This window comes from Solanum verrucosum, unplaced genomic scaffold, assembly GCF_900185275.1.
Source record: "Solanum verrucosum unplaced genomic scaffold, falcon-dt-bn FXZP01000040.1, whole genome shotgun sequence".
Classification (NCBI taxonomy): domain Eukaryota; kingdom Viridiplantae; phylum Streptophyta; class Magnoliopsida; order Solanales; family Solanaceae; genus Solanum; species Solanum verrucosum.
Window position 1 is genome coordinate 294,134 of NW_026020323.1, and position 11,917 is coordinate 306,050.

Here is an 11,917-nt window from a genome sequence, read left to right on the forward strand (position 1 = left end):
GCATCAATCTGCTTATAGAAGCCATTTATGTGCCTCCCCAAAATAAATAAATAAATTTATCAATCCAAAACTTGCCAAAGGTGGATAATTTAATACATGAAAAATTTATCTTTGAAATCATCATTGGTAATTTGAGAATAATGAATAACGTTAATGTTGATCGCTTTTTCTGCGAAATCGGATAAACATATATGCCAATTATATCTTGGCTGTTGATCCAAGAGTTCTGCTTCTTCCCATTAAATAATCAATGTCTCTTTGTACAATAGCAGATGATTTAAACATATACATGTAAAACTATTTTTCATTTATAATGAGACATAAAATGGAAGCTATGCTGCAACTCCGATGCCTCATCCTTAACGTTGATTATACAGGGAGACGAGCGCAAGCTCAAGCAATGGCTACTTGAGGGTTTTGTTTAGCTTCAAGTGTCTTTTCATATTCTTCAATGGATTTAAAGAGCTCTGAGAAATTTCCCTTGCCAAAGCCTCCACATCCACCCTTCTGATAAAGCTCACCTTCCTCGTTTTGCAGCATGCACCCTATTCTCTGGATTATTTCGAGAAAAATTGTAGGCCTACAGGAAACAAACGCGATTAATCAAGCAAATTATGATCACCAAACTAATTTACACAAAGTTGCTAAAGCGTACAGTTAAATTAGAGTCTTGACAACGGCCAGCAGGAGAAAAAGAAAGTTTTCCAACCACTGTGTGCTATTTTCATCATGCGCATCATCTATAAAATCCCCAGACTAAACAATCTGAGATAACTGCAATCATCTATAGCCATTTCTATCAAGCATCTAGGAGTAACTGTCAAGACAATAGACAACTGCTTTTGTACTGCACGTAAGAATGTATCACCAAGGCTTAAAAGTAAGTTCTACAGAGTAGTGGTTAGATACTCTATATAGGGGCAGAGTGCTGGCTCGTTAAGATCACACACGTTCAAAAGATGAAGGATACTCAAATGGATGTGTGGGCATACTAGAAGAAACGGGATTAGGAACAAAGTTATACAGGACAAGGTGGGAGTGGCCTCAATGGTGGACAAGATGAGGGAAGCAAGACTGAGTTGATTCGAGCATGTGAAGAGGAGGTTCGCGGAGACACCATTAAGGAGGTGTGATAGTTTAGCTATACAAGTTCTAGCAGAGATAGAGGTAGGCCAAAGAAGAACCAATGTAGGTGATCAGACAGGACATGACACACTAGATAGGAAGATTTGATGGTCAAGGATTAGGGTAGAAGGATAGTAGGTAGCCATGTGTTGTAGAACTCTTACGAGGGAGAAGCAAGAAACTAGTCTCCTCTTCTCTTCTTCTCTGTACTTAGTAGTTTACCCAGTATTCATATAGTATCTTATTCTTCATTTTTACTACTACCTATTACTTCAATTTATTTTTTTATCTTGCTATTTTGTTGTTTCCTACTTTGAGTGCACTTTTTTGAACCGAGGCACTATTGAAAACAACCTCTCTACCCCAAAAAGGCAGGGAAAAGTTCTATGCACATCCTACCCCTCCCCAGATCCCACAAATGGGATTACACTGGGTATGTTGTAATAAAACGATACCAGATACAAATATCATGATAGTTAATGGCCCTTAAAATGTGTGAAGATGAGGATTAAAATAAAAAAGATACAATTGACCAAGTAATGAACCAAAGCTTGGTCAACTTTCCTTCTGGATGGATCTCTAGCACTGTGTTTATCCCAGTGTTTTGTAAGGCTACAACAAGGTCTTTAGCTATTGAAGGGCGGACATCCTCCAGGAAAAATGCCAGGCGTGGGTATAAATTATTTTGGTATATCTCATGTAAATTGGTAACTCGTCCAACTTGACAATAATACATTCAAGTTTTTAAAGACAGTCTAAAAGCTTCTTAGAATCTTTAGGAAAGGCATTACAATAAGCATTTTAACTAATTTAGCATATTTTATCATACTAATTTCTGTAGATTAATACATTTTTTGTTTTTGCTTTCTTCTCCTAAATTGTCCAATGAGCTAAGAATGCCTAGCTACTTCTTGGCTCAATCCTATCCATTAGAAAAGTAAGCCAATGTATAACAAAAAAAATAATATTTCAAATGTTACTCAGAAAAACCAACGTCAAGTATATTCACGAGTTGTCAATCACCGACTCATTTTGCTCAGCTAATCATTCAAAAGCATGTCTCATGCTTTTCAAAGAGCCAAAAGGTTCAGTTCCTTCTGCTTCCCACTTCCCACTCCTGCTTTTTTTAGTATTTCAAAGCACATTAGCTGGCGCAGAATCATCGGTGCCCCTGATTCTCTAAAAGCAAAAAATTCAAGATAACTATCCACCAAAGCAACTTAAGACAAAAAGTGTGGGATAAGACCGAGCTAAATGAAGCAGTTCTCCCAGTGTTATATTGGATAAATTGGCTCAATGAAAACTGAGGGATATTCATAGATGGAACTTAGAAAAGCTTTGTCAAAATGAACTCAATGCTAACATATTAAGAAGCATGATGTTAGTATATCCAATGTAGCTAACAATAAAAAATTAATATCAAATGCAGCTAGGCCAAAAGGAAAAAACAAACCAGTGGTGAAACAAGAATGATAGCAGAAGTATAGAAATAATTTAAATAGAAGCAATGGCTAGTGTTTGGCAGAATATGTGTCATGCTCCCTGCTTAATCAATTCTCACAACTACAACCTTCCTCGATGGAATCTCCTAAGTCTGAAGTTTCGCTTATAGTCTGAAATCGAGACATTCAAAGCAAACAATATTTTGTCATGGTTAATGTGGTCAGTATTCCATAGAGATAGGTTCAAGGAGGTGCAATCACCACTCAACAAGAAAACAATGCTTTCTCCTTTTGAAGTGGCGAAAGACACTCGGAGACAATTATCATAGCTTGTTAAAATAACAGGAAATAAAAAGGTTATCCACATGGCATCGAGAACATCATTCAGATATTCTGCCCCTTCATTTCCAGTGACTTCAATCGTGCAATCAAATTGACTTTGTGCTGTCATCACTAAATGTGTCCTTCCTGATAGCTACGTCTTCTGGAAACATTTCATCCTTTTTGCATGGGACAGAAATATGTAGACTAAATTATGATGGTCGGACACACTACAATTTAAGGTAAAGAACCTTTAGGAAAAAGCAATGCCAGGACCAATAATGGCAAGAGTAGAGAAGTTGGAAGAACAAATGCACAAGGTGCTTCGAATATAAAGTAACTTCGGTTCAAAGGATAACACAGTCTTATAGAGGAAAATGAATTGAATCATCTTAACTGAATAAAGTTGATATAAAAAGTCTTGCAAGATCTCTAGCCAATCATGGATCATAATTAGGAATGAAGAGAGACGATGAAATAAAATAAAGAACAAAAGCATGTATAATAAAAAATGCAACAGGAAAGAACAGGTAAATGGTCCAACCATTTCAAAAGAAGAACATGTAAAGGGTGCAATATTATCACATATAATAACTCAATGCTTATTAAAGAACAGCAATGATAGGTAATGACCCCAATAAGGTTATAAAGATGTCACAAATAGAAATGCTGAGGTCCTTAAGGAAGGAGTACTAAGTAGTGGAGTGTGGAAAGGACCAACATGGCGCGAAAGCTCCAAAGTTGCCATCCACGATATGAATAACAATAAGGACATCATAAATTACCATTCCATTTGATGAGTGTTCCAAATTATGTTACTACAAAATCAACTAAAAATTGGATAGCTGGAGGCAGAAGGGAAATATCCTAATCACAGAAGTCAGTGAAGTGTTCCTGATGTGCTAAATTGACAACAATGTATAGTTTATTATGAAATTTAATCACGAATATCCAAATAATAAACAATAGGAAAACAGAAAGGGTACACACAAAGAGACTGCTCATATTCAGAGACCACATTGCCTCCGTCAAAATCCCTATTTCTTTTGGTCACATTATTCAGTGACTCCAGTACTGCTTCCTGATGTTGGCCTGCTAATCCAGCTCTTACCATTTCAGAGGACTCTTTTCCAAATTTCAGACTGCTATACCATATTCCAGTCAGCTCAAATTCTTCTCCAACTCAAGCTCCCCAACCAACACACATATGAACATGCCCTGAGATGGACACTAGATACTTGGACAAGCAAACGAAATCACCTGGTTAACCTGGTGCCTAATGAGTCAATTACTGATCTCATGCTTCCAAAAGCCACACACTCAGCTTAACTTATGTCCCTAATCCCTATGGAGCTCCACTGGCTAGGATTGGGAAAAGCAACTAGATTTTCAGCAGGCCGCCTAAAGTTCTCATTAGATCCCACCCTTCTCATCATAAGTTCTCTCATATGATAGACTATAAAGGTACATACCATTCTGCAACATCACCTCCTCTGCCCTCAACAAAATTTTGCATGAACTTTCAACCAAATAACAATACTAATCCTGATAAATCATAGGACCCTATCTTCAAGATATATTTACATTGCATAATAGAGACTAATTAGATAGCACTCGTAGTGGTCGTTTGGTAGAATGTACTGCCCTTAATACACCAAATCATACAGTAGATAAGGAAATAATCCCAACATAGCTAATCCTAATCCTAGCATTACTAATCTCAATTGCCAGCAGTATTAATACACTCTATTCAGTACTATTTTGATACACTACTACTAAACTAATACACTCTATTCAGTACTATTTTAGTACACTACTACTAAACAATCCCGAAGTATAATAATTGTAACAAATAGCAAAGCGCTCTAATTGAATAGTACAAGCCGAGGAGAAGAAGAGAAGTGAATTAGCATACCTATCCCCTACAGGCTTTGTGAATATCTGAAGCAGAGTCCCCTGATCATCCCTATCCACCAAAATCCCCAATTCTTCACATTCCTTTATTTGCTCATCGCTCAGTATATCCCCTGCCCTGCTCTTCAAATTCTTATAATACGTCGGAGGAGGCGAAGGCATAAACTCAAATCCCCCAATACCACTCCTTTTCCTCATTTCCCTCAAAGTTCTAAATATATCCTCAGTTACCAATGCTAAATGCTGCACCCCTGCCCCTTCATTGTGCTCCAAATACGTCTGAATTTGACTCTTCCTTTTAGTCCCATACACCGGTTCATTCAGCGGAAACAAAACAGTTTCATCATTGTTAGCCAGCACCACAGAATTCAGCCCACTCTCAGTTGTCCCAACATCCTCAGCCGTAAACTCCGCAAATTCATGAAACCCAGTAAAGCTTTTGATATACTCAACAACCGGACCCAGCTGCGGGACATTCCCTACGGCGTGGTCCAGCCGGCGAATGCCATAGTCAAGTTGGGCTCCCTCCACCAATTCAAAACCCGGAAGAAAAACAAATCTATTCGAATCTTTCAAAAAACTTACAAAACGCAAAACGACGTCGCCGTAGAGATGAACTTCCGAAATCAAAACTTCATCATTCAAAATTACTGGTTCCGAAACGGGTTTTGCCCCATGAGAAACACAGGTCGAGAAAGCCAAACGCGAATTTTCAACTTCCAATGCTATTGCTCTCACACCGAGCCCGTGGGTAGCCGTGAAGGATCGGTGAGAAGAGACGGAGAAAGTTGGAATTGATGAAGAAGAAGGGGTAGAGATAGCAGGGGAATAAGGAGCAGTGAAAAGGAATTGAAGTTGGGAAGAAGAAGAAGAACGAAGAAGATAAGAAGCATGGACGGAGTTTCCAGTAGAAAGATCAGATTTAGCAGCAATTGGCAAACCGAGACCCCAAGAAAAGCGACGAGCAGTATTGGTAGCGTCGCCGCACCAAAATTCAATGTGATGGAAGCGTTTAACATTGAATAAATCTGAACGGGGATTAGTACGAACGAAATTGTTGAAACCCACTAGCTTATATTTATCTTCACTGTCGGCGGGGAGTTGTTGGCCATCGGCGGTGGCGGTGGCGGTGGCGACTTGTTTGCCCATGACTTGTTTGTGGTATTGTACTGTGTTTTGTGGAATAATGAGAGTGTGGCAGAGCAGACTTTGTACATATGAAACTCTTTGAAGTGAATGGATTTTTGGAACTTGGTAGTACGTAGTACACGTGTATCATTTGGTTCCCTTCCGATATCCTATATTCGAATTAGAATTAGATAAAATTTGGAGATTAAAAACGAATAAATACTTATCACTTTACGATAACTTGAGTGTTATATTATGTTCATCAATATTTGACTTTTGAATTTCTGTTCATGTCTCAATGTATTCATGCGATAATGTGTTTTCATCATAGTGGCTCTCTCACACGAGCAACTGTCTCTTACATAAAAAAACGTGAAGAGATGAGTTTTATGACTTGTTTTGTTAGCTGGATGAGTTTCTCTAATAAGATGGATTTGAAGATCATAAAAGGGTGAAGCTTAGGCTGGACATTTAAAGGTACCAAACGGCCAAACCACGATATGTACAATGTTGAATGAGTAAAAGATAAGACATACGTATCAATATAAGACGAGAATATTGTAGCACATGTTTCATATCACTTGTGTCAAGAGACCAACGAATCAATGGATGAATGAATTTATGCTTCTTCATTTTGTGAGGCCCCAAAAAATTACATTAAATTTTTATTGGAACATCCTTTAGCCTTCGATTGTTTCTGAAAGTTTCAATTGGTGTTTCTATATTAACATGTCATGACTAACAAACATGACTGATTCGATAATATAATGCATATCTAAAAAGACACGTGTATCGATCAATATAAAATGAGAAAATTGTAGCACGTATTTTGTATCACTTGTGTTAGAAGACCAACGAGTTAATGGAAGAATAATTTTCTGCTTTCTCTGTGTGAGATCCCAAAAAGTTGCATTAAATTGTCTTTGGAACACCATTTGGCCTTCAACTGTTTCTTAAAAGTTTCAATTGATGTTTCTATATTAACATGTCACTAACAACCATGAATGATTCAATAGTATAGTGCATGACTAGGAAAACAATTGATTTGAAATAAAGAGACTCGAATAGGAAGGAAAGATAGTTTAAATTAATAATTTAATTCATATCTATAGGCCGGTTATTACAGTTACAATATAGGTATCAAGTATAGTTCTATAGATATAAAGTTAAACATTGCTTCTTGTTCACCCCTTTAGAGGATGGGGATCAAATAACTTGTTACTGGAGTAGAAATGATCTTGGGGGTATTACGAGTAATAATATCCTCATATAAATAGTTAATCCTTATTATATGTGATTGAATTTCTACATAAGTTCTATAGTACATGTAATCATAATTTATTTTAAAATGTTACATTCATGCTCGCAAGAGTTTCATGTGTTACGGATCGAGCCCATTTTGAATAAAGTGGGAGATGTTAGCTTATGGGTCCGGTGGTGGAGTGTCTTTGAGTTCACTGGTAAACATTTAAAAAAAGAAAGTGATACATATTTGAGGACCACCTCATAATATTTAAGAACAATATAATAAAATTTTACATATGATAGAAAATGTTATTTTCAACCGAATTCGTCAAATCTTCCATCCCTCACAGAAAATTATTATTAACTTGCAATCTACATATAAGGGGAAATTTGTTGCAATTTTTCATTGAGAAGGTGAAATTCTAACAGTGTCAATAGCTATTTCACCTTTATGGAAGGAATTGAAATTGATAGCAGGATAGTTTTTCACTTTTCTGAACATTTGGGGCCTTTCTGAATTTATTAAACCTTGGAGGGGCTCTATCTCTTTCTCATAATCTGGGAAATAGAACACTGCTAGACTTATCCTTTCTTGTTCTGAATTTGCAGCCACCCTATGAATTGGGCTCTTGAAAATTCCATTACTCATTATCTATCACCACCTCACATAAAAAGAAAAGAACATCAATGAACATCAAATTTTTTATTATATGATCGGGCTAACTTTCGCGCTCCTTGATTAATTTTACGGGGTACCTATCACTTTCTACCAGCAACAACTACTAGGTAACTCTCATCCACCTAGGACAAATGAGAAGAATTACGTAGTGTTTTTTTTCTCCGCTGAGTTTTGAACTTGAAACCTCAAGGTTTTCAATCACTTCATTGACCACTAGGCGACACACTTGGGTACATATATGTATAAAATTTGATTTTTTTTATTTTTATTTTTATAAATCCAAAACTAAACCAAGAAACCAAATAAAGTAAATTATTAATCAAAAACCAAATAAAAAAGTCAATCTAAATTAGAATTTGATTTGATTTTTCAGTTTAATTCAGATCCCTAAATGGAGGTACTTTCCATTTAACCAACCCCTCCTATTCCAAAAATTGATTATCAAACCTAATTAATTAACAAACAGCTCAAAATAATAGTCAAATAGTCAAATCTTCCTTTTTTTTACTTGATTTTAGACAAATTTTGAAAGAACTCTTGTCCACCCCTTGTAGATAAACCAACTCGTATAGATCGATAATGTAAAAATATTTTATGTATCAATATATTTTAATCTGTTATACCATATATACTAACCTGTTATTTAATTATTCAAGTTACTAGTTCTACTTTTTATCGTTACTTATAATATGATCTGATAGTATAAAAATATTGTACCTCGAGTTGATCACCAACATTGATTAGTAAAGCGTGGGGTATAGTAGGAACTCCATACCATTTACCATCTTTTAAAACTTGAAGGCCCTCAACTTCTTTGTCTTGCAAAAGAGTAGTGATTATTGATGCATCTGCATGAGCTTTAACTCCCAAGATTTTATCTGGTTTTGGACATTTAGGGCTCGTTTGGTGTGAGGGATAATATCAAATAGTCCCGGGATTAAATTATAGTACCGCTTATTTTGCTGTTTGGTTGACAAGTTTGGATAACTTATCCCGGGATTAATAATTAGTACCGGGATAAGTTATCCCTCTCTTTGGGTGATATAGTAATCCCGGGATAACTTATCCCGGGATAAAATAGGTAAATGACAAAAATGTCTCTTTCAACCCTTTTGTTATATCACTTTTTACATTAATGAAGGACATTTTTGTAAACAAATAAATTGTTCTTAAAATTTATTATTTTGAATACAACAAACCAAACACTCAATAAAAAATAATCCCAACACAACTTATCCCATCATAACTAATCCCAAAATAACTTATCCCAACATAACTTATCCCATCATAACTCATTTTCAAACCAAACGACCCCTAGGGTACAAGTTAAATCTAGCTTGTACCAATGTTCTTTCTCCAATCTCTTTAGAGAAAGCATCATCCTCCAAGTTTTGTGATCTTGCAAATATTTTTAGCAAAGTTCTTGTTAATATTATCACCTTATTACAATATTCTTCAAAGACATTCCTGCAATAAAATATTTGATTCAAGTTATATAACTAATTGACCATGTAATGAATTTATTTTTTATCTTCACTATAATTTAAGGTGCTATGATAAGTTAAGTTAGTGATGAGAAAACAACAAAATGATCATCTCTTATGTTTGAGGCAGTGGTGGAGCCACCTTATAGTTAGGGGTTTATCCGAATTCCTTTGGTGGAAAATTATATTATTTATACATAGTTAAAATAATTTTTTAGGTATATATAGTAGATGTCGAACCCCCTTCGACTATTTCGTGTGTCTACTTCTTCAAATTTTGAACCTCTTATTGAAAATTCTGGCTCCGCCACTAATTTGAGATAGTTTCATAATAATTCCTTAACATAAATGTACTCGATCGATCTGAAACAGTTTTTGATTTGTTAATTTTGTTAAAATTAGTAAGATTTTTATATTTCCATAAATATTTAACAAACTAAATTAGTTAGATTTGAGGAAACTGTAAAAGAAAAGATTTAATCAAAAATACCAAAACAATCCATCAATCGATAATACACTACACCATACGTAAGCATAATATATATATATAAATATATATACACATAAGAGTAAAAGTTGCACTTCAAAAAACTGCATCAGACTCTAAAAATAGCATAAATTGCAAAATCGAAAAAAAAAAAAATAGTTCCTAACGTGAGTTCATGTTAATTCTTTTTTTTTAAACAATCCCTCTACCGAGGAAATTTGTTTTAAAAAATTGAGATAGACCAAAGTTGCTGACTTTTTTGGAAAAATTAATGAAGTAAAACTATTCAAGATTATATTTAAAGGACTACTTTGAATCTATACCCAAACTTTATTTAAAATTAAAGAACTAAAACTATTCAAAATTATATTTAAGGAACTACTTTGAATCTATACCCAAACTTTATTTTTTTAGTCTTAAAAACACCTCTAAATTTAATTTTAAATTCAACGTAAATTATTAGTTTTATCCCTTAATTATTAACAACCTTAAAAATACCCGCTTACTTGACTAACTAAACTTATATTACGAATTACTTGTAATTGATTTTTAACCAACCATTTAATTATATAAATATATCTTTTAATTTGTATCTGCATAAAAATTAAGCTATGAAAGAAAGAAATTAGAGGTACATACCTAAAATTAGGAGGATTTTGAGGCCAAAAATGAAGATTTATTTGATCTTGAGGGTATGCTGTCAAAAGTAATCGATCACACCAATCTAAAACTTGTCCTTCAACAAAAATTGGGTCATTTCCATATCCTTCATATCCATCAGCAACTCGACCATATTTTTGCTTCTCTTCAATTGATAGACAAAAGAATTTCTTGATGAGGTTACGTATTTCCTCCAAATATGAACTTGACATCCCATGACCTATTACCTAATAAATAATACCCCAATCAAAAATAGAAAATTAGAATAATAACAATAATATATCCAGTGCAATCCACAAGTGATGTGTGGATAAGATGATATGTATGCAGTCTTGCTAGTTCAATATATTCAGTGTAATTTCAAAAGTAAGGTATGGATAAGGTGGTATATATGCAGTACGATAGACATACTCAGTTCAAGTGAAACATATGAAAAGAAGCATGTGAAGGAAATACAAAAGTGTAGAAGTCTTGCTATAAATAAAGGGGAAGGGAACAATAATAACAACAAATAATACGGCAATCCAATCAAATGAAACTACACATAATACCAATAAATGAAAAAGACTATAACAATAACAACGATGAAGAAAAACACAAAAATACAATAGTCAAAGGCTAAAGGAGGAACAAATAGAAATAGAAATAGGGATCCAATAGGTACAATAACATAATAATTTAAATAAATGACAGAGGAAATTAAATTAGACCTGAAAAACACCACAGGAGCTGAGAGTATCTAGCAGTTTGCTGATTTCATCCTTGTATGCTTCAGAATTGGGATTCAATGAAAGCAAACTCAGATCGATGATCGGTATTTGGATCGATGAAACAGAGCCTAAGTTACCTGCAAAAATAGTGTCCTTTTTAACGAAAAACTCTGGTGGAGGTTCTTCCCCTTCAGCAGAAATCTCTTGAATACGTTTTGGTGCTCCAACGATGCTCATTATGTTGGGAATTTGCAGTAATTTGAGTTGCAATGTGTGTGTATATATATTGTTAGTGAAAACTTACCAGATAACAAAAATACAAGATTACAATTGAAAATAAAAAATGAAGAAATAAATCTCTTCAGGCTGAGGCGCGGATATCTCGCTCTCTTTAAGGAGATTCAAGCCCACTGCAGCAAATGTTTTCACCGGTCCAGCAGTAGTCCTTCTTGACTTGTCCCCTCCAGGATACAACAGCCTAATCACAAAATATAACTCAACAACTCTGGACAAAAGTTGAGTCCAAAGCTCCACAAAAAGAAACACCTCCCTTCAACTAATAAGAACTCTCTTTTTGACAAACCTTATGCACTCTATATTTTCTTGTTGTATTGTATATGACAAACCAAATGAAGACCACCACTATTTATACTAGAAGAAGTCTTCCTAGCAATGAATAGAAAGATAATAGTGTAGTAAATAGTGAAGATAATGATCTTAGG

The 11,917-nt window shown here is 34.8% G+C and overlaps 2 protein-coding genes across 2 annotated transcripts; both read right to left on the bottom strand.

Annotated features, from left to right (window-relative positions):
• Positions 1 to 227: 227 nt before the first annotated feature.
• Positions 228 to 5,967, bottom strand: LOC125835597 (4-hydroxyphenylpyruvate dioxygenase). The gene is made up of 2 exons (XM_049514715.1): positions 4,804 to 5,967; positions 228 to 580 (listed from the first exon to the last, which is right to left on the bottom strand). The coding sequence occupies exons 1-2, from the start codon at positions 5,949 to 5,951 to the stop codon at positions 394 to 396; spliced, it is 1,335 nt and encodes a 444-aa protein (XP_049370672.1). The 5' UTR covers positions 5,952 to 5,967; the 3' UTR covers positions 228 to 393.
• A 1,611-nt stretch (positions 5,968 to 7,578) lies between these two features.
• LOC125835573 (protein SRG1-like) lies at positions 7,579 to 11,432 on the bottom strand. The gene is made up of 5 exons (XM_049514687.1): positions 11,196 to 11,432; positions 10,465 to 10,712; positions 9,175 to 9,321; positions 8,572 to 8,752; positions 7,579 to 7,827 (listed from the first exon to the last, which is right to left on the bottom strand). Exons 1-5 carry the CDS (start codon positions 11,430 to 11,432, stop codon positions 7,579 to 7,581), a joined length of 1,062 nt encoding a protein of 353 aa, XP_049370644.1.
• Positions 11,433 to 11,917: the final 485 nt, after the last annotated feature.

Bases quoted from the DNA above. Each gene is read 5' to 3' on its own strand.
- LOC125835597 (XM_049514715.1), bottom strand. From the start codon at position 5,951: ATGGGCAAACAAGTCGCCACCGCCACCGCCACCGCCGATGGCCAACAA. The intron at 581-4,803 runs GTATGCTAATTC...TGTTTCCTGTAG, and splicing joins ACAAAGCCTGTAGGGGATAG to GCCTACAATTTTTCTCGAAA.
- LOC125835573 (XM_049514687.1), bottom strand. From the start codon at position 11,432: ATGAGCATCGTTGGAGCACCAAAACGTATTCAAGAGATTTCTGCTGAA. The intron at 8,753-9,174 runs CCCTAGGGGTCG...ACACCAAACGAG, and splicing joins CAAGCTAGATTTAACTTGTA to CCCTAAATGTCCAAAACCAG. The intron at 7,828-8,571 runs GTACAATATTTT...AGGTGGTGATAG, and splicing joins ATGTTGGTGATCAACTCGAG to ATAATGAGTAATGGAATTTT.